Source organism: Melopsittacus undulatus, chromosome 8 (assembly GCF_012275295.1).
Source record: "Melopsittacus undulatus isolate bMelUnd1 chromosome 8, bMelUnd1.mat.Z, whole genome shotgun sequence".
Taxonomy (NCBI): Eukaryota; Metazoa; Chordata; class Aves; order Psittaciformes; family Psittaculidae; genus Melopsittacus; species Melopsittacus undulatus.
Window position 1 is genome coordinate 46725044 of NC_047534.1, and position 27506 is coordinate 46752549.

At 45.1% G+C, this 27506-nt stretch overlaps 1 protein-coding gene across 8 annotated transcripts in view; it reads right to left on the bottom strand.

Moving 5' to 3' along the window:
• Window positions 1–4100: 4100 nt before the first annotated feature.
• Window positions 4101–27506, bottom strand: part of NDST2 (N-deacetylase and N-sulfotransferase 2) — a 136564-nt gene continuing 113158 nt past the window's right edge. For all 8 annotated transcript variants that reach the window (XM_034065293.1, XM_034065291.1, XM_031052160.2 and 5 more), the window contains 12 exons: window positions 21048–21135; window positions 20705–20859; window positions 19023–19208; window positions 18486–18614; window positions 13522–13704; window positions 12616–12712; window positions 11224–11347; window positions 9602–9776; window positions 9204–9374; window positions 7734–7843; window positions 6157–6259; window positions 4101–6004 (listed from right to left, as the gene is read on the bottom strand). In XM_034065293.1, the coding sequence (XP_033921184.1) occupies window positions 5879–6004; window positions 6157–6259; window positions 7734–7843; window positions 9204–9374; window positions 9602–9776; window positions 11224–11347; window positions 12616–12712; window positions 13522–13704; window positions 18486–18614; window positions 19023–19208; window positions 20705–20859; window positions 21048–21135 (1647 nt within the window). In that variant the 3' untranslated portion in view covers window positions 4101–5878. The remainder of the gene's footprint in view (window positions 6005–6156; window positions 6260–7733; window positions 7844–9203; window positions 9375–9601; window positions 9777–11223; window positions 11348–12615; window positions 12713–13521; window positions 13705–18485; window positions 18615–19022; window positions 19209–20704; window positions 20860–21047; window positions 21136–27506) is intronic.

Below are 27506 nucleotides of genomic sequence, written 5' to 3' on the forward strand. Positions count from 1 at the left end.
AGACTTAAACTGTTGATTCCTGCATAGTTTCTGAGTCCTTAGGGGTAGAATCTCGGCATTAGTGTAGTTGGAAGACATGCCAATATTGCACTGTGGATATTTGGCTTGTCAGAAGGAATAATGTGATTTTTGCACTTACAGAATTGATAAAGGTTTTGGTCATAGGAAGCCTCATTCCTTGGCAAACATCTTGCGCTGCTGCTAATAACCTTTTTCTGCATAGATCAGGTATGCCAACCTCTGAGAGGGCTGGTTCCCCTCTTCCCTCTCCAGACATGTTCACCTACAACCACATTTCTTGCAGGTGAAAGTTTTCCTTTGTAAGCACTTTCCGTTAGCAGAACAGTATTTGCCTTTGGACTTCAGTGTCTTTAAAGCCCACGAACAAGCTGAGTTGGAGTTCTCAGCTGATGAAACAAGATGCCTAGCAACAGGTATGTCTGGAATTAGCTGTCTAGTTTTGTTTACTGTCATTAATATTTATTTAGGATATGTATTTTCCTGCTCTAAAAGCCCATTCAGAAATAGCCTCCTGGGGAGTTTTTGAGCCTAAACTGGTTTGAAATTCTTTGTGTGGGTTTGTTTGCTATCAAGCCTAGCAGTGTTGTATTTTGGACTAGAATATGGTCTTTTACTGTCTCAGCTTGTTTAGTGCTAGCTTAGTTATTGCTACACAGTGCTGTTGTGCACTGTGCCTTGCAAATCCCACCCTACGGAAATGGAGTAAGTATTGAAGTTTCTCCATGAAGCTTATCACCCCCTCCTGGTATAAGTCAGTCAGCTGTAACACGATGTAAGTTTGAAATCGTTGTCTGTCGTTGTTGGGAAAGTTGTGTTTTTCTTACCCAGACATTAAGAGGATGACAGTATTAAAATGAATTTCCCAGGATGCACCTGGGGAGTGTGCCAAAACAGGGAAGTGCTCAGTCTGCTACTGAGGTTGGCAGGTTGGGCCATGAGGATGGCTCAACATTTGTTGATGATTGTGACTGTTGTATGATTTTGCTTTTAAGCTCTCCTGATGGAGTGAGCAGCTCTCAACTACAGTTCATTTAGACTGATTTGTGCTTTCTCTTTCTGTGCCTCAATATAAAAGTGCCCTATGCAAGGAGGGGCTTTCTTAAATTGTACTTTTTAGGGCTTGAGTTTTGGTTTTTCATTATTTTTTTTCAAACTACCTGCCCTCTCACTATCCCTCCACCCCAGCATAATTCAGAGGTGGCTTCTGAACTTATTTCTGCTTCCTTTTTAAGGGTACTCACACTTGGGACAGGGCAGTGGAGGCACCTGTCCAAGAGTAGCATTAACCTGTGAAAGCTGGAAGTGCAGCTTGGGGCTGTTCTGTGACAGGGTTTTCATTTGTGCCTATGCCTAGTTAATATTCTTTCTCAAGGTAATGTCCAAGTGTTTCATGTGTTGTCAGAAGGTCCCTTTGCTCTATAGTGCTTCTTGTTGGTAGAGACAGTGACTGTGATCTGTGAATGACTTTCTTTTCCTTTATGGTGGCACTTGCTTAGTTAATCAACAGGGACTGTGTCTCCACTATCTCCTTCCATGTTGTGGTTTACTTTACCTTGACTCTTTTAAGTCATGTCAGCTAGGAGAGTGTCTGTCAGGAGTTTTGGGTTTTAAAGTGCAGCTGTGAGCCTTAGTGTCAACACAGTGGTGGTGTAATTCTGGAAATGCACCTTTTCCAGTGACTTGAGGGGTTCTGAGACCAGTCTGATTTATGATCCTCTGTTACCTACTATATATGAAATGACTATAAGCTGGGTTTCAGACTCCTGGGGCACCATTATGGACATGCTGGTGTACAGGCATTTTGGAGAGACTGTAGAGTCAGTAAGACTATATAGATGAAAATGGGGAGAAACTGAGTCTTGGAAGAAAACCACTAATTCTGTAAAGCCAAAACCAGATAAATACATTTCTACATAATTCTCAAGAGTAGTAGCAATGAGTGTTGGGAATAAGTTTCTGGTAGCAAAACAAGCTTGCAAATTGTTTCTCAGAGGCAAGCATTAGTTCCTAATCTTAACAATGCTCAGTGTTTATGCTTTTTTTTTTTCATCCCCACAAGCCTTTATGAATAAGGGGGAAGAAAAAAACCTGTAGGTAAAGCCCTGATAACGGGAGAGGAAGGTACCAGTGCTCAGTCTGTGACCTACTGTGTGATGGGAGACAATACTCCTGGCTTGAGGCAGCCTGCTGAAAACACTTGTGTTAGTTGCTGCTGTCTTGGTGCCTTCCTCACAGCTGCACTGTGTCAGCTGGGAGACACTCAGGATTCAGCAGGGGGCATGAACATACTTGCTTTAGGTTCATTTGGCATGTTTGGACCTGCTTGTCATAGGTTTTCTTGCCATGTTACTACTGATACAGCAGAATGACCAGCAAGAAATCAAAGGATTCTCTTACCAACTGTGAGGGCTGAAAAACAACAGGATGAGTTTGAGCAAGCTGCTCATTAGAGTGGCAGAGCTTGACTCTTGTGTGTCATTGACTTCCAGGAGCTGCAGGCTTCTGCCAGGAATATGTGCCTTTGCAGTGCTGTCATCAATGGAAAACTGCAGTTTTAAGTGATGAGATTTTTTACGTAGTCAATGCAGGCTGCCACCTACAAGTCTTCCTTAAAAGGTCTTTTCCCTGTAACTGAGACTTGTACCAGTACTTCCTGTACCTAGTAGAAAATGGTAACAGCCTACTTCTAAATATCTTCCTGACTGAATTCCAAAGGCTCTGTGTGTGTAGAAGTTCCAGCCCCACATGCTGAGCATTCTTTTCTGAGATTGGTATGTATATATGTCTGCTGATGGCTTTCTTTTAAAAGAGAGTTGCTTGGTCTTGCCAGTTCTCGCCTTCCGTTTACCTCTCCAGTTCTGAAGAATGACCTTTCTGGCACCTGGTCAATCACTCCTTTTTCAATAGGTTGGTTTCCTATGCATCAGACTGATGAGTATTTTTAAAACATTACCAAAAAAAGTTCAGGTAACCTTTTGTGCTTATGGTTTCCCTTGCATTAGATGTCAGCTGCTTACCATGAAGTTCTGTTGCTAAACATTTAGGTAAGAAAGGTAAGAAGATGAGGTTTATTTCCACTGTCTAAGCATTAAGGTCTGTAATGTGTCAGTACCAAATGGGACAGTATCTAGTAACACATTTATCTCACTGGAAAAGATGGGTTTTGTTGGCTTTTTTGATATCACTGAGATTCTGGTATTACAGAAGCTTCTTGTAGGAGGGGGTGTGTGTTTCCACAGCTTTGAAGAGATGTCTGGAAAGAGGGTATCTTCTGCAGCAGTGTGCTGTCAGAGGGAGTTACCAGATCTGAAAATAACCCTTCATCAGCTAAATCAGGTAAGGATGTCCTGTGTTTGCATCTGACCATGGCAGGTGATTTGTTTGCCATTAACTTAAGCAGTAAGAACTAGCATAGCATTGAAATGAAGCTATGTAGCTGGAAAGAATTAATAATGAGAATAAACAGCTGCTCTTTGCTGCCTTAAGTGAATGCCTATCACCAGTCAACTAACCCTGACATTTACTGAGCCCCTCCCAGTATCTATTCCTGGTACCTTGATGATTCTTTAATGTTTAAATCCATCTCCACATAGTCCAAGGTAAAGCACAAAGTAATTGTGTATGTTAAGTGACAACCTGTAATGGATTAAGAGCAGGAAAGTGTGTTTAATGGAGCATCAGTAGCACTGGTGCTGGGATCCTCCTCCGCCTGAGACAGCATGTAAAATCAGCTGCTCTGCTGTGGCTGCGTTTGTTTATCTCTGAAGTGCTCACTGAAGTGAGGGCTGTAAGGCTGTTCTACAATGCTCTCACACCCGAGACTATTTAAACAATGTTTTGCTTCCAGTTCAGTGTAAGGTTGCATATTGCTGTAAGTCTGCTTGTGGGCTCTCTAATTACAGGCTGTGTGCTGTGCCAGTTTCTGCAAGCCTACAGGTGCTCCTCTACTGTTACAGACATAAGTTAAACAAACACCTCTGTTGACCTCCCAGGTAGCAGCTGTAAGACCTGAAGTGTTTCAGTTTTTCTTACCCTTGTACCAGGTATGGGTCCATGACATCACTCCAAATCATCACAAAGAAGAAAAATAAGTAGTACATTTATTGAATCTCCACTTACTACTACTTCTAGCTTTTATTCAGACACTTGTGCTCAGCTTCGAGAGCCAAGAATTTCTTCATTATCATTCAATGTGAATGATGCTATACATGAATCCAGTGCAGGAAGTTGGGCTCTTCTCTCTAACAGGAGCGAGAGAGGGGTTTCTAGTCTTTCTGTCCTTTTTTTTTTGGCTGCACAAAATAACCCTTTCCAAGGGCACATGAAATAAAATACTATATTGCATACTATATACATTTACATACAACGGTAAATGCACCATTCATTCAGAAATACACAATACCTAAGGCTCAATGGAAAAGCCTGGTTGAAGCAACTTCTCTCTGGGTAGGAGAAAAGGAGCTTGTGACAGGTCGTGGAACTTTCCATACTCTGTGTTCATATGGATCCTGCCCCTCTGTTCTCAGGAACCGCAGCACAGTCTGTGCCCAGGAGGGAGGGACGATGGCCCACGCAGCTCCAAAGCCCATGGCTCAGTGACAGAAAACATGTACAACCGTGACAGAGGATTTCCTCTGAGAACAATTATCCAGCAACTGCAGGAGGAGGCAAAGCACCTTTGTGTACTTACTTGACTCTGCAGTAGTAAACTAAAAAGCCCCTTTTGGATGTTGAAAAATGCTTCTAACTCCAAGCCTTTCTGAATGATACTTTCAACTGTATTTTGCTTTCCTCCTTGGATTGTTGGACTGCATGGGGATTAAACAGGCACTAGCTATCAGCACAGGTGGTAGGAACCCTGGAGCTCTTGGAAAGAGACAAATATTTGTTGGTTTTGGGTGTTTTTTTTAAGCTGATTAGACATGGGGAACTCAATTGTCTGCTTTCAGCTGTATCAGCCTTATTTGACAGTACCTGAGCTGTGCCTCCCCCAGCTGCTGTGCTGCACTAACACATGCCTCCAAAGTGCCCTAAAGGGACATACTGCTCCCTGGTTATCTTTTGAAATGTCTGAAGTCCCTGCAGAGAAGTACTCGCCCCGTTGCCACATGTGGCAACCTCTTCCCTAAGATGACAAATCAATCTGGCAGCAGCAGTCACAGCTTCGCCTTTTCTCCCACTGCCCACTGACCACAGTCACTGGACGCTATCAGGCCAACAGTGCTGCAGGTAAGGAGAGGCAAATCTTAGGTCTGTTACATCTGTCTCCAAGAAAGTGCAGTCTCCATCAGCCACACTGTAACTCATGATCATGGCCACTGTACTCCTCATGGGGAGGAACAAGGTGCTCTTGTACCTTGGTGTTGCCAAATAGACTTGTAGTCTATTTACAAGCTGGGGCTCACTGGACTAGATTCCCCCTTCTATTAAGCTGCTGCTTTTTTGCAGCAGTGGGCTGAATAGCTCAACTCTTAAGTCTTTACTTCTGGACTCAGAGGCATTAACACGTTAACCCTCCAGCTAGTGCCTGTTTCATATACTGACAGGAGTATTTTAAACATAAAGTGTTTACGGTGCTCTCTCCCCTGCTCAAAAGGAGGGCAGGCATTCCAAAGCCTTCCTGTAAGTAAAAGTCAAAAGTGTAACACACCATTAATACTCAAGAATGTGACTTGCACCCTATATCCCAGGGCAGTGTCACAGGCAGCAGCCCTTCCTAATGGTGGGGAAAGGCTCCACATGCACATTCTCTGCTCCTGCTCATTTGTCGAGTTATTTTGGCTTGACAATAGATGGCATTGTAGCACACGTTGGAGCACCACATATCCCAATGGCACTGGGGGCAAGGGAATCCCTCTCAGCTCCAGCTGGAGTTCTGCAGTTCCTCTCGGAGCCATGTTGGAAGGGGCTGCCCAAGTCTGTTCATCAGCTTGGATAATTCAATGTTGTGCTCATGGTAGAAGTCTCTTAGGAACAGCCGTGACTGTGGAAAACACAGACCACATTAGTGGAAAATGTTACCCTGGACACATGTTCTGTAGGTCATCTAGGACACAGATGGTAGGAAAATCCAGGTTGGGTTGCTGGGATGTTTCTACATCTCTCACTGCCAACAGATTTGAGACAGTTACTTACCAAGGAATCCATATCAGGGTATTTTCTTCCTTTACTCTTTCCTAGGCATTTAGTCTTTCCTCCATCTAGCAGCTGGCACCAAAATCCTTTTGCTTCATCAAATCTGGAAAGGACATTTGTCTTTAAAAGATACAGCCACATGCCCAATTAGTAGCAGCAGAAATTAAGTAACTTCTTAAGCATTTCCCATTTCAGTGTTTCACAAATTGGGTTTGGGTTTTAGTTACTTATTTGTTCGTGGTATTGGTTCCTTTTTTTTGGCACTTGACTACTTTGATAAGAAACCCATTCCAACTGTGACTGTCTCAGCTTTATGCACATTTCAGAGGCAATGTAGTGTTAACAGTATTTGTCTATTAAGATTGGGGGGAGGAATAGTAATGTCTTAGTGTATGTAAATTCTTTTAAATCTCTTCATTATAATTGAGAAGTATTAGAACCACCCCCTCCCCATCCCCCCAAGCATTTAAAAAGTCAGTGTTTCTTTTCTTGTTAAAACACAGGTATAAGGCAATGCTGGGAACAGTGTCTGAGTCTGGCCTGGCCTGTGCCCTTAGATGGCCAAAGAGGAGCCTGAGGTTTGAGCAAGGCCACTACCAAACTCTGAGGCGAGTGGACCATTAATTTCTGACCCTGGGTGAAAGGTACCAGCCAATACCATGATTCTAAATAGTCCATTTACTATCACCAAAAGTGCTCCAGCAAGTAAGGCTGTCAAATAATCTGACATTTCTAAACCTGCCCTTCCCTGGGGAATGTGTGCCATCCCTTTGAAAAGACTTGTAGGAGGAAAACTGAATTGGTTCTCCTCTCTTTACTGTTAAAGGGCAATTGCCATATGCCTACATGCATGCATACCACCCACCACCCTCAAAGAGCATAGGCTGTGAGAGATGTGAAAACACAGGTTTCAGCTGCAAAGAACAATGTTCAGGATCTCCACTGCAGACTTTCAACTAGCACTTAGTCTATTCAGATCAACTGCACTTGCAGTATGGGCAAGATCACAGTAATGGCTGAGTAACATCCTTCATCTTATTAGCAGTGGGGTAGTGCCTCTACTAACACTTCCTCAGATAGCTCTGGGCACCTGTCAAGACCATGTCTTCTGTAATAATAGACTCACTATTTCAGAACTGTGCCATGTGTCCCTAATCTCCATCTGGTTGCAGATATGAGCAGCTTGTCACACATTTTTAATCTACCTCCTCTACTTTCTGTCAGATACAACACAAAGCATAAGGAGTGCTAATAATTCCAGCACCTTTTCTGAAACCATGCAGACTAAATGGAAAACATCATAGCTACTGCTGTGAGCAACTTCATGCTGCTCTATGACTATGACAAAACCCCACCCCTTTCCCTATAATTTCGTGAAAGGCTAAGCTATGTTTTCAGTCTCAGCATAGCATCTCATGCTATCTGAACCTAATTTTAGGGTTAGCCATACCTCTGAAACCATAGCAGGTCTTGTAGTCTTTAAAGTCTTGTATACTTCAAGGTAAGTATTCTTCTAAACAAGTGTTTATTAGTATCACACTTGGCAAAGGAAGCATTCTCCCAAAATGTTTCCCTACCTGAGGGCCTGGGTGTAGTTGAACAGTGGCGTGACTCCCAAGAACTTCTGGATGTTGTCCATTACAGAGGCAGGATTATGTCTCAGCTCCTGACCATCCACAATGAGAAGCTGAAAAGACAGCAGCCACCTTAGCCTGTGACAGCCTGTGCTGAATGACACCTGTGAGCTTCCTGGATCTCAAAACTGCCCCTGGCCCTTGTGCATGTGAGTAAAGGCTGCCAAAAAAGCCTGTTCTAGAGCAACGCCGTGAAGGGATGTGGCCCATTTGTCACCACAGATAAATAGAGAAGTTACAGTACGGGCCACAAGTACCATAAACCAGTAGATCTTGACAGGCTTTGCTTAATAAACTTGCCTTTGGCCAGCCCCCCTGTAACTAAGCACTAAGGCCCAGCAGTAGCACAATTTACAGACTGTCTTTGGAAACCTCGTATGTCCTTTTTTAGATGCCAGCAGCCATTGTGCTAAGTATTCATCTGTAATCTCTGAGTATTCTCCTGCTACATGTGTGATAAACAATAATGAACAATATTTGTGCTAATAAATTATCAATTTCAAAGAACACAACAAAAAAATAGGCACATGAACTGTGTTCTGGGGAAGGTCAGAGACCTGACCCCATAAGAAGTGCACGGATGATGTGTCTGGCTCTATCATTATTCGCAGCAGTGACCTCCAGAAATAGTAGGGCAATGAGATGTAAGCCCAAGAATGTTTTCCCATGTCTCTTTTAGTCTTGGCAGATCTGTCACGTACAGTTTAGGCTGCTGCTTTGGCAGAGAATAACAGACTAAATGGGCTTATAAGCCTTTGCTGGATTATAGACTGTCTGAGGATAACCCCAGCAGTGGAAAGAAAGAAACTTAAAGAAACATATTCTGACTCACACTGTATTAGACAGTTTATAAATTTCTTTTGAATTGAGACAGTAATGTTCCATATTATCTATTAATGGATGTTTTGCAAATTTACACACAAAACATAGGATCCAGACTTCTCTGCAGTGATATTCCCCTTCAGCAGGCAGCTAAAGGCTTTGCAGCACAGGAACTAAGAAGTGGCAGAGACACAGAGCCTCTCTTTAAAGCAGTGAAATTGCAGCAAGTAGCTGAGTGCCTACTGGGCCTGAAGAGAGTCTTTGGCCACCATGAAAGGAAGGGAGTGCTAACATTGCTGAACTTCTCAATACTTTGGAGCTCTCCAGGAGATCACAGTATCCTTCTGCACCCATTTACATTTACAAACACAGTAAGGTGCAAAATCGGAGTATTCAAGCCTGATTTTCTTATTACCTCATAGCAGGAGGAAGCAAGTGGCTGCTTTTGCTCCAGAAGACAAGACAGGAGGTCACATGAAAACAATGGGCTGGGTGGGTGGGTAGCTGAAGCACACACACATATAACAGTTTGTTCTCTACACTAAACCTACAAAGGGCTCCACACAACAGCCTTACTGCCAAGCCTCCTACCTGCCCAGAGGGGTAGTATGTTAGCCACCGCTCTAGGTGAGTTGAATACCAGCCAGGGAGCAGGCATCGGCTTTGCAGGTTGCGCAGTTCCTGAGGGGCCTGGGATTTTGCAGAGATCACTTGGTAGAAGGTGTAATTGAGTGCCACAGGGTCATTGTGAGCACGCTGGTGCTGGAAAACATAAGCTGAATTTAGGAGCAAGAACACAGAATTCCACCTTGCACATTTCTCTGCAGACCCCACTGACTTGGCACAGCCACCCACCAATGCTTTTGTGTGTAAGGCAGTCTGACTCACATCCCCTGGCCCCTCTAGGGAAATGGATCCACAGGATTTCCACTTCACCTCACTGGAACACCTCTCTGGCCCTCACCCACAGAACAGTGCTGGGTTGTTACCTGGTACCACGAATAGGCTCGGTCAGCAGGGTTGATCAGAACAGTAATGATTTTGGCTCGAGGGAGCAGGGCTGCACCACGTTTTGGTACCACCTCTGTGTCAAAGTAATTGGCACTCTTCTCAAACATGAAGTCTGTGCTGGCATTGGAGGGGATGGGAAAGAATTCCATGTACCTGCCAAACAGATGGGACACTGGTAAGCAGTTTGGCCCAACAAAGAAATAGCACATGACAAAATGATGCCCTTGTGCCTTCTGAACAGACACACTTCACAGAACAACTGCAGCTCCCCAGGAATGCAGTGAATGGGAAAACAGGCACAGAGCTGGCAGAGGATAAGGTGTGGTGGAGCACAACATGGAAAGCTGGAGATGATGAAGTATTTTGCTGAGAGCGTGTTCTCCAAGTCTTTGGGCAGTGGAAGGAAAAAGCTGAGGTTAGTGTACTAGTTCTAATAGAAAAGAGGTTCGATCCAAGAGTAAGGCCAGAATGAGCTGCCTGTCCTGCCACTGACTGGTTGTTTAAACCCACCTAAACCTGTTTGAACCCATCTGATTCATGTGTCTCTCTGCACATCTGTCCATAACTGAGGCGCAGGGTAAAGAGCTCTGCTCTGCCTCACAGGAGCTTACATGGTATCTAAGGCATTTGAGTAAGGCAGAGGGCAATGTGTGGGACAAGGCACTGTAAAGTACTAGAAGACTGGTCTGTTGAAAGTTAAGCTATACAAGTAACTGAGATTCCATGCTAAATGTAAAGATTCTTGCATGTGATGCAACACTCCAGTCAAGTTGGATGACTTTTCCAGGAGATGCACATAAAAACCTATGCTTTCTAGGCCTGTCAGCTGGTGCAAAGTTCTGTAGTGCTTGACTCCTGTGAGCTTTGCTCAAGTACTAATGCCCTTGTGATACCTTTTCAGCATCCTCTAAATGATCAGAGAAGTCTCCCAGAGCTCATGGGCAAAGAAATCCAAGAGCAGAATGCCCTGCTGCCACACAGCTGCCCTCAGAGCCATGCACGAGGGAGCACAGTGCCACAGTTGACCTGAAGTCAATGCCTTGAGCAAGAAACGCCTTTGAAATGTCTCTGCCTGGAAATACACTGGCATAATTGTGCCATAGTGACACCAACAGGTGGAAACACATTAGCATACTTTTACACAAGATCAAGGTATGCATGTGAACACTGGAGCCAATGTGAGGAAGGCAGTGATGGCTGGAAGTCTGAAGAGCCCAGAACAGGAGGGAGGCTGTCCCCTCTGCACTGCCTCTTAACTCAGAAACCACAAAGGACTTTTAAATTAGTGCACTGTTGTCTGGTTTGTATGTCAAAGGAAAAGAAACCTCATGACAGCAGAGCATTCAACAAAGACTGAGTTTTTAAAGCTGTATCATGCCTACAAGTCTTCTGATGAGCAGGCAGTGAAATCAGGAATTACATGTCCTGGTACTAAGCAGTTGGGTTAGCAGGAAAACAGCATGCACTGATCAATAGCTACGAAAATAGCTGTTCAGAAATGGAGAAGCTACTAAGGTGGCTGAGGTGGACATACAGAGAAACTCAGGAGAAAGCAATGTAACATGGGTTAACGCAGAAGAACATGTGTCAGGGTTCTTACCAATCAATTCCTTTATGATAGTTGGGTCCGTTAAAAAACTGGATCTCCTCGAAGGTGGATGGACTTGGGAAGTTACTAGTGACCGCTGGATGCATGGTCAGGAAGAAGTGCACAGCTGTTGTGCCTGCAACAGGAACGAGTTAATGGGACCTGGGTCACACATGACACTTGGCTGAATGAAAAGCTTTACCAACGCTGCAAAGAACAGTCCCCAGATGGGCACATTCCTACCACATGTGGCTAACCCACCATTCATGCAGGTTACAATAGCGGTGACACCAAGCACTGAGATTGAACCTGACTGAACAGTTCAATCTCATGGGTCAGCTCATGCAGCTGATTTAAGTCACCTCCTTAGCATAACAGCTGTCACCCATGTTGGCTCCCCCAATGGTGGCACAGCCACATTCATGTGGCAGAACATATACCTACCAAACATAAAGTGACCTGGGCACTGCAGGACAGTATCACGTGTTTGGGAAGGAGGTGTGCTAGGGACAACATTAGTGTCCTTGCATGAGAATTCAGCTAGAGATGCCTTGGCCTGCCTCTGCTGTACATGTTTTTCCTTTTACTCAGCCAAACCCAATAATCCTGCTCAGCAAACAACTGTAGGCTCCAGCAGGACGATAAATCAGCCAAGAGAAGGGTTTCTTACTGTGCCATTTCAAGCAGCTTGGGCCATGATACAGAAGGGCTCATGCTGCACACACACCAACAGAGCTTCACAGTGACAGAGGTAGGAGACAGTAATATGGCTGGGACAAGGTTCCTCCCAAGGCCAGGATCACTGCTTGCTGTGTGTGGTTGGTGGCTGCTGTTTCACTGGTCTACAGAGAAACCCAAGGCTTGAAGACCTGGCTTTGGCTGAAGATTTTGTTCTCTTCAGCCTCGAAGGGACTCCTAGTGCAGTATATACAGCCATATCGCTGCCAACCACAATGCCACAGCACTTAAGAGGTGGTGACAGAGGTCAGACAAAAGAGGATCTCCCTCCCACTGACTGACAGGGAGCATGCAGTGGGCACACAGATCTGCCGCAATAAAAGCACCAGGGGGCGTTCACTGGAACCTTTGCCAAGCGCCTGTGTTCAGCCCTGCTGACAGCTTATGCGTGTGATACACTAGGAAAAGCCACAGTTTCTCTCAGCTTACCTGGAAAAGACAGAATCAGGACTGAGCCAGCCACAGTGCCAGGGTGCAAAGTGCAGGCAGGCTCGCTAGATTTAGGTTAGAGCAAACCCGAGATTCTCTGAAATGTCCTCTGTGGTCATTTGGCAGCTTGCATAAAGGACAGCCGTACAGAACTACTACACAGACCCTTCCAGCTCTCCTCTCTGGAGGAATGACATGGAAGCTGCAATCTATCTTTAGGTAAAGTATTCACATTACCAGTTTTCTGAGGTCCCACGATGAGGAACTTGGGGAGTCGATCACACGTTTTCTCTTTGGACCAGATATCCTTGTGCCTCTTATCATCACAGGGATTCTGCAGCACAAGTGATGGGATTAAGCATTACCACAGGAGCTAATGGAAAGGGGAGGAGAAGCTAGAAGGCCGCTCCTCTCAGGAGAATGCTATTAGCATATGAAGAACACTTCACAACCACACTGCTACCCTGCCAGCATCACAAATACTTCACTAAAAACACAGGAACGTTTTCCAAAAGCTCCAGGGTGACACCAGAGCCAAGGTCCCTCTGAGAGCATTAACCACAGGCCTTGCCCTTTGCAGTCATGCTGGCCTGGGCCACCATGATAGTACAGCTCAACATCTGTGAACTTCTGGCAGACAGACAACTCTATCACCTTCAGTTAACTTCATCTGCTCATTACCATGCAGAGAGCTGCTGCACTGGGATAAAATGGAATAACCACGTTTTAATTTAATGAACATGAATTCTGCAGTGTGAGATTACTTTAAGATTAATCATATTAACATGCCTGCAAGCTCCTCCGGCACCAAACAGGGTTCTTCCTTGCACACTTAACATTTCACAGCAGTTTGCTCTAATTAATATAAGTCTTTTAGTGACCCAAATGCCTACAAGCCTGGCCCCCAGCCACTTTTGACAGCTATCCCTGACCCTAAGCTCACACCGTGATTGTGTCCTGCTGCTCCTACTCCCCATCCCTTCCACCCTGCAATTTGCCACTTAGAGCCTCAAGCCACAAAGGTTAAACCTAAAAGCTTTCCTCATTACCCCTCTGTGCTCTGCATCAGCAGTCTTACCGCACTTTAAATGTGGGACATGCCTCTTCAAAACCCACCAGGAGCAGTTAAAGCTGCCTCCTCACCTGCCACAAGGGATTCTTCTCCTGAGGAAAGATTTCAAAGTACTTCTTTGCAAGTTGGACAGGGGGCAATGTCTGCAGGCGAAGGTTGGTCCAGCACTGCACGAACTTCACCAAGCTCTCAAAAGTGTACAGTCCCAGACGGTCATTCCCATAGTTCGACAGGTGAGTCATGAAGATGCTGATCTGAAAACAGGGAACACATGGGATAAATCAGATAACAGTACTCATGCTTCTTAGCTCAATTCTACTGTCAGCAAGAGGCTGTTCACATCTCAGACTGCTCTGACTGTCTGGGTTGATGGATGTTCATCTGCCAAGATACAGTATTGCCTTGATGTAGAGCTTGCAAGACAGGAGGAACTCAGGAGAGGAGGTCACAGACCTCCCAGAAAACCCTGGAAATGTTGGTGGTGGCGTGGTAACTGAGCCCTGGATGTGAATGCAGAACAGTTTCAATATCCCAAATCAAATCAGAGACTCCCTCCTAGTCCAAACCTTGCAAATCTTTCATGGCAGAACAGGAGCTTCCCTTCCTCTCCCCAGGGCACAATCAGAACAACCTCTCTAGCTGTGGTGAGCAGCCAGGAGAGCAGGGGAGCAGGCCAGGAGAGGAGCAGCATGCTGCAGGCCAGGGCACAATGGTGCAAGGACAGTTTGCACAGGAGTTATTTCTAGGCCCACAGCCTGTCAGCTTTCATTCACTTCAGAGCTGACATCTCAAGCGTGAAGGAACAAGTGGCAATTCACACTGTAAAATACAAACAAACATATTTGGGGATCTGAACAGAGGCTGCAAAGAGACACTGCACTAGGACATTGTCCTAGGAACAGACATCAGCTGATAAGGTTTTAGCTTGCAAGAGCCTTCAGCACAGGCAGCCCCTGAAAAATGTCCTGCCAAGCCTGAGGATGAAAACCCTTGGGCAAAGTGGCACAGAACACCCATGGGAGCCTACCCAGCACTCATGTGCTATCCCTGCCTTGCAAAGCAATCTCTCAAGCATTTCCCTCCTGTCTGTATTTCAGTACTTTAGCTTTTGGAAAGGAGTGCAAAAGACTGTTGTCAGCTTGACTCTGGTGTGTGGTTTTGACAGGTCCCATGGACTTTAGCATCCTAGTGCCTGTAACACAACAGCATTTTGCCAGACACAAACCACACCATGGCTACAAGTTAGCAAAACAAAAGCAGAACACTAAGACCAATAGAAGAATGACTATGTGGATGACTTAGCACTCCCCAGCCAGTGTCTGCTCATGCACGGAGGGAAAGAGACCTCAGTTACAGTAGGGGCATCCACTGCTGCACAGTTCAGGGCTGAATCCTGATGATGCCAGGTAAGGCCAGGAGGCAACAAAAGGCTTCCCTGATGGGGGCAGGAATGGCTTTCCCACTAACAGCAGGGGAAGGGAAAAAGAGGGAAGCAGGAGACAGATGGTTTTGGGATGAAGACATTTGCTGGCACTCAAGAGGTCTGAATTCAGTCTTCTGCCCAGTGTCGCCATGGACTGGTCTCAATGACCAGTTTCTCTCTGGTTTCCTACTACACTGCTAGAGAGGCCCTGACAGACAGGTTCTGGTACCTCCACTTCAAAGAGCAGTGTGTGCTTGGTGCTGCTGTGTAAAAAGGAGATGGGCTAAATATAACACAGAGCAAAGGACAGGAAGATCTTCAGTGTAACCACAGGGCCATGCCATGGAGCACATAAGGTGCCAAAGGATGTGTCTCATGTTGTATTTTTCCCATTTCTGGGGAAGGCAGGAATGTGGTGTGACAGCGAGGGCTGGCTCATCCCTTTGACTTGCCAGTCAAACATTCAGCATGTGGCTCACTGCAGCAAGCACTGCAGCAGGGAGGACACAGGTCACCACCTGCGGTCTCTGCAAGCACTCCAGAATAAAAACAGCCTGCATGTTTGCATCCATGTGATCAGGGGAAGCAACTGTGTCTCAAGAGTAAGCACATTCAGCTAAAAGGGCTCACACAGGTAACACTGTCACCTGCAAACAGCCCCAAGGAACTGGATTGAGAAGACAAGACAAGCACACCAAAGGGCCATTTCCTTGTACTTGTGAGTATGCAGTCATGTCCTGTAACACACATGCACTGTTCAACAAGGCCTGGCTGCTTGCTCTGCCTCGTCACAGCTACTGCTGCCAACACTGCTCGGAGCATTACTTCTGACATAAGCTACATTGAAGTCCCATCTCTCCCTCCCATCCACACCCAGGGACCCCAGGGACTAGCTCAATAATAATGTCTCCTTCCTCTCCCCCTCCCTTCCACTGTCAGCATGCCACAGTTTCCCTTCCTTTGCACTGAGGAAAGATGAGAGGAAAGGTCATAGGGAGCCTAGAATACAGAAAATAGGCGTGTATGAGCACCCCTGCAGCATGTAATGAGCAGTTGTGGGCACAGCAGTAACCTAAGCAGACGCTTAGCATCAGCAGAAGTGTTTGTCAGAAGTGATCAGCCTGTCTGCTGGGTATCAATGGCTATTCTCCTTCCTGACATCAGATCTTGTTCGCCAGTCAGAACATCAAACATCTTCTGTTTGCACTGTGGAGTTAATCATATGCATACAGGCTTGGAGACTCCTGCATGTGTATATACACTCAAAGGGAGCTGGAAGCACCAAAAAGGACTGAAAGAGCCTGGTCCAAGTCTGCTACGGATCACTGCTGGGGCTGCAGGGCTGGCCAGCTTTCCATCAGGTCTATGAGATGGCTCTATCAGCAAGAGGAGGAATGCAAGGGTCTGAGTCACTGTGCAAACACAAGCAGTGAAGAGGAGATTAGAGCACAGTACTCAACTGCTCAGAGAGAGAGAAATGCTCCACTGCCAAAAGGGAGCAAAACTGTAAACATCAGAATCATCTGAAGGTGCCTGAAAGGGTTTTAAAGTCACCACAAAGAGCCAACAGTAAATCTGGCAAATAAGCTCATCCTATACCAGAGCACAATCTTCCCAAACCTTTCGGATCACAGATCAGTGCCAGCTGCTTTGATCATCACACACCAGCAAATTTTAATGGGCAGCTCTAGAAACCATGTTTCTATGAACTGCTTGGCACAGCAATAATCCCTGGATGAGAGCTCTTAAGTTTCACAGTAGCTAGTTCTGCAGGCATTCTTTAAGATCTGGCAATTATGAAGTGGGACAAGGGGGAATTCACCCAACATACGGCAACAGAAACACAGAAAAGCAATGGTCACAAAGAAAGCAGCTTGTTTCCCTCTGACCAATCACTCCATATGGACCACAAAGAAGGCCATATGGCCTTCTCCTTACTACAGACTTCTATTAAGCAGGTAGATTTGGTCCTGTACAAAGATGACAATTGTGTCTCAGCTGATGGGCAGAGAAGGCTGGCTTCCAGACCTGTAAGTATGAACCCTTACAGCTTTCTACCTAGGGTGGTTACAGACCCATACCTCCTGTGGATCACACACCAAGCCAGAGGTGGTCACAGGCTAACCTTCAGAAACACAGGACCTGTTTGTAAACTATAGCCTGTTTGTGTGATGCACCCAGAGCACACTGCAAGGGTCTTCTCACTATCACAGTTCTGCTTCAAGGAGAGCAGAGGCACTAAGCACTAGGAAAAGCAGGAGACAAGAAAGAATTAAGCTCATTGAGGGGGAAAAGCCTGAATTTATGATTCACTGAGCCTCTAGAGCCCCAACCAAAAGTAACTATATCTGCATATTCAACCCTGCAAGAGAAGGAGGGAATGAAATAAAACATCAGGGAGAACAGAGCCACTGAAGTTACATGACAAAACCCACAAAAAAGAACTCAATGACTGCGACCAGGATGCCAGGGTTCCCATCTAGGAAGCGAGGCGGAACCAACCTACTTTCTCTCAGATCTGCTTGCATGGCTTTTTGCCTGTCACCAGGGCTGGTGGAAAAGATAAAGGAGAAGTAAGAAGGTAAAAATCTGGAAGTCATGAGAAAAAAGATTAAACACCATTATATTTGGGAGTGGCTACATTAGAGGTAGACATTCTAGAATCACTGTCTAAACTTGGCAAGCCAGTGTCCATTCAGAGAAAGGGAAGACAACAGATGCCAAATCAGCTTTAGTAAGAAACAAATTTAGGTGGGGAATCGAGAATATTACTGTACAATAAAAAAGAACAGCATGTTTTCCTGCTGCAGCTGACAAGCAGGAATGTGAGGGAGTGTGAAGGAAAGAGCCACAAAGATTCATCTCCTAATTCCATACATTCAAGATCTTCTAAAAATTACTGCTTTTTTTTGTGTGTTTCTCTTGCCGCCTAGTACATCTTCCCAGCTTCAATGGGAAGTGAGAAACTCATGTGATTTGTCATCCATGGCTAAAAACTGGGAAGGGACTGAATGGAGTTGAAGGTACTACTTTAGCTTTGTGTTTTGACTGAACTGTCAAGTATTGGAAGGGAAAAAGAAACACCTGCATTAGATGCAGACCCCCCAAAATGCCTTAGGGTGACTACATCAGAAAAAAGGCACACAGAAATTGTTTTGAAGTGCATACATACTGGAAGAAAGGAGAGAACATTTCATAACAAAAGCCCACAGAAAGCAATTATTGTGACCAAACTCAACAGTGAGCCAGCGGAGAAGGCAACAGGTGGCAGATGTGCAAGGAACAGAAAGAGCCAAGGCACATCTCACTTCTGATTCATGAAGATGCAGTGCTCTTGGTAACACCCACTCTACCCTGGGCCATGCTCAGTGTGTCACCCTAGCTAGTTTCTAACACTCAACAGTGATGCGTTCTTGGCAGTGTATAAAGAAAAACGTCACTAACTACAGGTACTTCCTTGGCCCTCTTTTGCACATCTCCTTACCATCACACTGGAGATACCGCACTGTGATGGGTGCTTATACTGAATCGCCTATAAGATCTAGTCGTTTCCCACATCAGGCACATCAGCTGAGATACCCATGCACCAATTCCACTTCCAGGTGAGCTTACAGGGTTTAGGAGCACCGTCAGGAAGAGTTCACCACCACGAATGCTCTTGTCCAACTCCTTTGAGCCACCAGGATACTCATTATAGAAGATAGTGTGAGTAAAAAGACCACAGGTCTGTCGAGGCAGGACCTAGCAATTATCAGAGAAAAGCAAAATTAGGTAAGAGGCAGATGCAGCAGGATCTACCAGTGAAGTGTCAAAGCAGCACTCTGGATCCATATGAAGAGTAAGGGACATAATCAACAGGGGTTCAGAGGACTCTTTTGATACTCCTCCCAGCCATTTACTCATCACAGTGCAGACAAGTCAGTGGGATCTCAGTTTAGTCTTGTGCTTGGTTCTGCTCTCGGTTCAGTACTGACCTCTGCATTGCACTGAGAAACACAGAAGCTGGCTGTAGCCAAGCTTTTCTTCTCTTTGCTTGACTTAACAATTTTGGAAACACTGTTGCTAATAAGATTAATATCTCTGATACAGGTCACTAGGAGACTGTCCCTTGGGCAAGAAAGTGGGATCTGCTCACCCAGCTGTGCTCACCATGATTCCATTATGGATGAATCCACGCCGGTACCGGGCAGGGCGCAGGTGTGGGTATTCCTCTGTGCTCGTTACTTGGATGCTCCAAACAGATTTCCATGCCTCATAGAGTTGTGTATGGACAGGATAAACCCCAGAATGATGGGGAGCTACAGCATAGCCCAAGTCTGTGGGAATCCCATGCTCCTGGAAGCAGAATATGCAGCCTGATCACTCAATATTTAACTGATATCCTTAATAAGGAACATATTTAGCAATCAACTCAAAGTTGGAGCAAGGTGACAAAGCAACATGAAAACTCTCTGGATTAGGAAACCTGAAATACTGCTTGTAACTTCTTGTTTTATGCATCTATAGAAATATAAAGGTAATTCTGTATCAACCAGGATGTTTAGCACTGGTAACAACTGCTGTAAGAATGATCTTGTAGCTTCCAGGTGTGACAAATGAAATTAATTCACAAGCCTGAGGTCAGGCTCCTTGGTTACTGCAAACTAATCAATGATGTTAAGTGACATATCTCACTCCCACAATGCCTAGATATGAGCTACTAGAGGAGGAAAGCAAAATTTCCTTAACCGGTATAGAAGGAAAGGAAGATGCCTGGGATCTGTCTCGTCTCTAGCAATTCAAATAAAAGCAGACATGTAGCAAGGGACTATTGAGGGTGGAGATACGGGGCCTGGAGCTACATTAAAATGACAGGAAATATCTGAATTTCATGGTTTTTAATTCCACTGTGTAGTTCTGGTAACAATATGAAAGATGACAGCTCTGCCCTGGTGGTGCACAAGAAAACCAGAGCCCCTAAATGAAGCAATAACCTTCTCCTTCCCACTGCTAGCCTGTTTAAATATGAGTAATTGTGTTCTGTGCTTTGTGTCTCTTTGCAAAAGACTGCACTGTTATTCAATCAGGAAAAGGAGGAGCCTAAATTGTTTCTATAATGCTGCAACTGTGCTCTGAATTCAAGATCATTCCTAATCTGTGTATGTCATGGGAACACAAGACAGCAGCCTGCTACTCCCAAGAGGATTACCATCAAAAGAACCAAACTAGAGGTGGAGAGGACATTTCTTTTCAGAGAAACATGTATGCTATACTCAACTCTAGGCTGTATCAAAGAACACTGTTCCAGCAATGGAGGATGTTTAAAGCTTCCCCCTCCTCTGCCAAACCCAGGGAATTTCCCCTGCACTTCCTAGATAAGTAGCTTCTTCAGCATTGTCTGAGGAGACCAGAAGTAAGGCTAAGGCTGTTAGTACACAGAGCAATACAACCAACCAGGTGACTTCCTTACAAAACCACAGTGCATAAGGATGGAAACGGAAATGCTTTCTCACTGCCAGAGTCTGTAAATTAATTGGATTTGGATGGTAATGCTACAAGTTCACACCTCAGCAAACAACAGCCTTGGGATTTGCACCCTGGAATGTAGCGGAGCTGCCGGGGGCCATGCAGGTGCCAGGAAACATTCCCATTTCACAGGCAGGCACAGGAATAGTGTTTCTTGCCTGAAGACAGCAGGAGCTGCACACATTTAAATTTTCAGAACTGCCTTTCTTAAATGCAGCCCAGTTACCAGATCAGTATTTGTGTTCAGTGGGGCCCAAACTGCTATCCCAGGAGAAGAATGTTTAAGGATTAGTACTGTAAAGTAACTAAACCGTGATGCCCCTTACCACAGCAAACTGCTTGTTGAGCTTCATCTGCTCAGCCAGCACAGTGACATTGTGGAAAAGATGAGGTTGCATGTGACTCCACATGTGAGGGAACCACCAGAACTCCTTCCTGTGTTTGAGCAGCATGTCATCCCCTTCATCTTCCTCATCTGTACCTACAGAGAGCAGAAAAAGTGCAAAACCAAAAGGCAGAAAAGGGGCTCTATGTTTAAAAGCAGTGGCTAATGCCCTGCAATGCTGAGTCCTCCCAACAGAGAACCATGCTCTCTCCAGTGTGGTACACATGCACATGGACACGGGGGCTGTATGCAGGCACTGGGACAAAGGGGTGCCAGGGGCTTACCTGTGTGGTAGAATTTCCCTGAGAAGCCCAGGTTGAAGGTGAAATTTGGGACTAAAGTTCTCAGCTTATTCTGGGTGCTCAGTAAAGCCTGTTTGAATGAAAGGAAAAAGAAATGCTTATATTCAGTTGCTCTGTAACATTTCTCTGTGCTTTGCTGGTACTCAATTCAGTCTGAAGAGGTATCACAGGGGATGGGGCTAAGGCATTGCTGTCTGTGAAGCAGCGTAGCCAGGTGTTCCACATAGAGTCTCTGAAGTACTCCTGCTGTACTAATTGATACCACTTTAAAACCGGTCAAATGATGCTCTCTACTTCAATGGGAAGGACCCAGAGTGCCTGTGCTAAGGCAATGGAAAAATAAAACTCACTTCCAAGCAACACATCCCTTACTCTTAACACATTCAACCTCAATGCTCCCTTCATCTGTGCTGGCTGGGACATTACCATCGAACGTCTGCCCTTTCTCTGAGCTTTTGTGTTAATGAAAAGGAGGATGGGGCAGCGCAAGGTGCACAGTCGAAGGAAGTCAATAGTGTCATGAACAGTAACTAAGTGATCCAAAGGGAGGGGGATTTATTTAGAGAGGAAAGATGGATTTGCAGAACTATCTGTGAAAGGAGTCCTGACATGGAGATATTCTTTTGTATCAGAAAAGTTTCCTGGATTCTGGAAATAGAACTTGAGGGAGCTGACATTCACAGTCATCAGATCTCCTGCAGGTTCTCTCCTGCTCATGTTGTCTGCTTTAAGGGTCTGAAGTAATTGCTCTAGCCAAAGGGAAGGAGCCTTGTGCCACAAACCCCAAGGTCTAGCAGCGAACAGAGCAAGACAGCCAGCTTTGGCAGAACAAAACCCCAGAGGCTCAGTATGTCCTAGACAAGTAAGACACAAACTAATCCCAGTCAAATCTCTTCTGCTGGAAAACAGTAAGAGCCCTGAAATGCACACTGCTGCTATCTGCATGCTTCAGGAATGTGTCACTGGTGCAGCTCCCATGGGAGGAGTTCTCAAACAGGAACCTGGCAGGAGGGCTGCTGGCAGGTGGCAGTGACAGTCCTTGCCCAGGCAGTTATTTAGATGTTAATAGCTTTTCCAAGGAAGCAATGATGAGTGGCTACACCAAGGTGAAGGTGATGACCTCCCAACTGCATACTTGAGCTAGATGTGAACACACAAGCAACTTGGCACATAATACTGGGGAAAGTGTTTTCCAAACTGTGCAGGGGAGATGGGCAATCTTTCTGCAAAAGCTGCCCTTCCCCAGCCCCAAGAAGCACAAAAGAGCACTACAACACTGCCTTCACATGGCTCACACTCTATAGGCATCGTGTAGGAACACTGCTCCCTAGGTGGTGAAAGTGCATTCACAAATACAGACTCTCATTCTGTGGACCCTTGACACCCACCACTTAAGGACATCCTGACAAACCACTGCTGTTACTAACATTTCCAAACAGTGTTGACTTCTGGGAGTGCAGAACTTGAGCAGTACTATTCCCAAGGCAGGCAGACCACGACCTCTCCACACAGCAAGGTGTGAAGACCAGACATTATTTCTGCCATGCTGCAGACAGGCTCAGTGCTCTGAGGGAACCAAGCTTTCAGACTTTTTCTTAGAGACACACTTAATGCCCGGTTCCTCCTCCCCACATTCACACAACACTGACATCCAATGCAGCCTGGGATGACTGTCAAAGATTCCAGCTCTCCGTAGCCATATGCCTACCACATCCATAACCCAGGGCCCACCCAAGAGCAGTATTTTGAGGAATGTATTGCATGACATCTCCAGAACCTATCATAAATGTAAGCAGGTGTTTTTAAAAGCTGACATGCCAGCAGCACTGATGGCTGAAGCCTCCTTTGCTGCCCAAGATCCAGAATAGGCAGTGGGAGGTCACGTTTCCTTCACATAACTCTGTAAGGCACAGGGACTCATCAGAAGCATCAGGAAGCACAGACTTCAGAGATGTACATCTCTTAACAGAGAAGCATCTATCTGCCCAGCTGGATGACAGTATCACATCTGGGACCACCACCTTGAACACATCACCCAGTATCCTGGCCAGGAAAGTACAACTTTTGTGTCTTGTCTCCAGAGGTGTCCCACACATCACCACCTCTGCTGCTCTGACAGGCACATCCTGTTCCCCAAGCTGGGTAGGAAGGTGGAGGGAGGAAAGACAGCGGTTAAGAGGCTTAGCATTCCTCTGCACAGAGGGAGATTTAAAGCCTGGGTGGGGTTACCATGACAACACATCTGCCTGATGATAAATCCCAAAAAGCCCAGCAATCCTTTGTGTCTGGGGAGGGACCAGAGAGGAACCATTGGGGTCCCAGGAATTCCAAGATTATGGAGTCCTGCCTTCCTGGTTGGTTTATTGCTAATCTTGTGCCAGCCCTCTGCTGACGCCAGGTCCTTTTCACAGCCACATCCATAAGGTGGCATGGAATAGGTTTGAGGCAATGTCTTTCACCTGCACAGGATAAAAGAGACTTAAGGTGCCAAGATAAAATATCTGGAAATCTCTTTCACCATTATGTATTCACTATTCCCTAGCACACTGGTTCAGACGTGTGTGAGCTCTACGTAGTAAGGTGTAACAACACAGATGTGGGAATAGGCCAGGAACATGATTCTTCTGCCTGCCTCTGACACCTCTGCACTATGTTTCTTGTTTATAAAGTAGGATGAATATGATAGTACTAATAATGTCTTACAGGTGACTCAAGTGGCATTTCATTTATATTCATAATGTACTCTGATGCCATCAAGAAATACAGAATAGGCTATCCATTAACAGCTAGCCAGATGTAAATAGATCTTCATGTGTCTATTTGTGCACTGGTGAGGCTGCATCTTGAATACTGTGCTCAGTTCTGGGCCCCTCACCACAAGGGAGACACTGAGGTGCTGGAGTGGGTCCAGAGAAGAGCAACAAAGCTGGTGAAGGGTCTGAAGCACAAGTGTGATGAGGAATGGCTGAGGGACCTGGTGGGGTTCAGTCTGGAGAAGACTCAGGGGGGACCTTATTACTCTCCACAATTGCCTGAAAGGAGGATGGAGCAAGGAAGTTGCTGGCCTCTTCCCAAGTAATGAGGGATACGACAAGAGGTAATGGCTTCAAGCTGCATCAGGGGAGGTTTAGACTGGATATTAGGAGCAGTTTCTTCCCCAAGGGGTGGTCAGGCATTGGAACAGGCTGCAAAGAGAAGTGGTAGAGTCATCGTCCCTGGAAGTGTTCAAAAACTGTGTAGACAAAGCCCCTAGTGACATGGTTTAGTGGAGGACTTGGCAGCTCTGGGATAACAGTTGGACTTGATGATCTTAAAGGTCTTTTCCAACCTAGCTGATTTTATGATTCAAGACATTTAGTTGTTCCCATGGTACAGGTCAGAGGGACAGCATTTTAGCTATCCCCCATCTCTTAAGAGCAAGGTTTCTTCTCCCAGAAAACTGTCCCTCCAATCCCTCCAAGTATTTCTGGTTTGTATTTTCTAACTATCTTCCACCACAAAATCCTCCCAAGATGTGGCCAAGCACACCAGCTCACCAGAAAGAACCCCTCCCCTGCTAAGCTCCTACTACAAGTTCTGCAAGGCTCGCCCCAGGAAGGAATAGATGGAGTCTCCCAAGGTATTCCCAGCACTGTCCACTCAAACTCCTAAGCCACAGCATACCCAGACCCGCTTCACGCTTGCCACAGTCTATCAGAGAACATCCTCTGCAACTCACAACCCGTGTTTCTAAAGGCCTTTAGTACTTGGGGCAGCCATGCTCAAGCCCAAGTACCAGACATCTACATTCCAATGCACATTTCTGGGCACATTGTGAAAAAGATCTAAGCTTCAGTCTGATGTCCAATGCCTATCACTTTAAAAAAGGCTTTCTGATAATCTCTAATGATAATTACTTCTAAGCAAATGTTCAAGAAAAGAAGTTTAAAATCGTGCACTTTGTTGCAACACATGAAAAAATCCCCAACTGTACGATCTTACTGATGGATCTGCAAAGACTTACAGACACTACAGGCTCTTAATGCTGCCCAGTGAAAGACAAAAACTCTCACAATGGGGTTAAAATTCTAGGACTGAAGAAGAAATGGGGAGAAACCACAGCTCTGTACCCTCTCAGGTTGCTTCTTTAGGACCTAATCCTCTTCTAAGACAGGCATTGCAATAATACAGGGCTAAATCTTCATAAAACTGGTGTTTAGCTATGACATTTTTAACTCCCAAAAGTGCAGAGATTTTAGCTGTTTCACACAAACCCTAAATGTTACCTTTCCTACCTCAGGTCCTTCTAAAAAGATGCAAAAGAAAAGGGGGACACAAGTCTGAGAGTCAGAGCTGGGAAGAGAGGATACTATGAGTCTAGGAAGAGTACATGGACAAATGCAGAGAAACAGATGACAAAAAATGGAGGAGAAAAGCAGAGCGCTTTGACAGCCTCATCTCAAATGCTCTTACAAAGCATACTAGGAATGTGCTGCAGAGACACCTTCTTCATAGAAGCTGCCCCTATGGACACAGAGCAGCACACTCGCAAGAGGATTTTCTGCAGTCTTCTCACCAATACCCAGCAGCAGTGGCATAGTTCCAAACAGCACCATCAAAACAGAAAGCATCATGGTACTGGTACTTCTACCTCTTACAATGTTAGAATCAGTGAGCTAGAAACTGCTGAGTATTTTCATTTCATGTAAGATCATTCTCTACAATTTAGAAAGGCAAGAGCAGGCTGACAGCCACCCTCACTAGATTTGCTCTCTTCCATCCATTTGCTCTTGCACCATCCATAACCCAAAATGAAAGAACTGTCCTTGATCTGCACTTAGCTTTCTCTCAGGCTTCCTAGCAAGAATTGCTCACTATTTATGCCCTTGTAGAGATTATCAGCAAAAGAGGCAAAACCTGATCTACTTAATCTTCTTTCCTTCTACCTAGGGACAAGCAGGAAGGATCATAAAAGCCAGATCCTTTTGCATTAGAAACGGCTCATCTTTGCTGGCCAGTTCCACCGAGATTTGGTGAATTCCAAGGATTATAATTTTAGAAGAGACTGAATGTGGAATAATTGGGAAGAGAAGGGATTTTCTGAGATTTTTGTTTTGTTAATTACATGCAGCTCAAATCTCTGGTAAACTTTACAAGGGAAAAACATTTTCCTTGTTCAGCTTCCAACTGTTTCAATCCAATTGAGGATAGCAAGCCCCAGATGCCACCCTTCAGTAGAAACAGGAACTCAGGGGTTACCATCCTTAAGGTAAAAGCAAGCACGATTCCTTTTTTGCCTTGTTAAAGAACAAAGCCATTCAACCGTCCCTCAAGCATCACCACTAAAAACATTTCTCCTCTCATATAGGACATCTACTATGGGCATGCATTCTTTTAATAGTCATTTTGTTTGGAAGCTCTCTGAATGTGTAGCTGCATATGGTGAACAGGCTCACTGGGACAGCAGAGTGAATTTTATACCTTCACACAACATCCAACCTCCAAATCGCTACCCTCACCACTGTAATCTAACCTTTACGATAAGGAGCTGTGTGTTAACAGCCCTGAGACAGAGCTTTCATATGAAAGGCCAAAGAAAATGCCAGCTGTTCTGCCACTATTATATTCCCTTCTCTCCCCACGGTGAGAGGCTATCAACAAATCCATGTAGTTATTTCTCGCTTTTAAAAGGTAAAAATTCATTACCCTCTTGTGGCCCTGCAATCAGAGAGCTTCTTTTAAATGGATAAATCTGGGTTTTATCTGCTTTGCCTGAGATTCTCTGCTTACTGATCACAGATTACTCCTCCATTTCACCCTGCTAAAACCCAAACAAAGCATCTTTGGGAATTATTTTGTCTGGGTTTGTTTTTAACATCACTAGAACACCCTTTGTTTCCCAGGGGTTTGCCCATCTATCTCCTGCATTGTCACGAGTCTGCAACCTGCACAAATGTTACAAAAGGGAGAATCTCTGCCAATTTGGTGTAGAGGGTGCAGGGCCCGCTTAAGACCAAGATGAGACTGTGATGCTTCAAACAACAACAAATTCAGAACATCACAGCACCTCAAAACACAGGGACACTGTGGTGAAATGATGAAAAGTGTAGCACTTTCCTTAAATAAGTATCATATAAAAACTGTTCAATTTTTCTATATCTGACTGCTTGGAAACACTTTTTATACATCTGTTTGCTCAGAGAGCTATGGTCAAATGTGCCTCTAAAGAATTATTAAAGCATGAAACAAGTCAAATAAATAATGGCATGTGATTACAGCTGCTTCAGGCATGCAGCTTCAAATGAACTGAAAAGATAAAGCTAGCTCTTAACAGAATGCATTCCCCCTAAGGTAAACATGGGAAAACAGAACTTAAAATCTCAAAACCTGAAAAAATGGAGATAAACTGAGATAAGTCTTGCACAGATGCAAAACTCACAGAAAAGGAGGTAAGACTCCTAA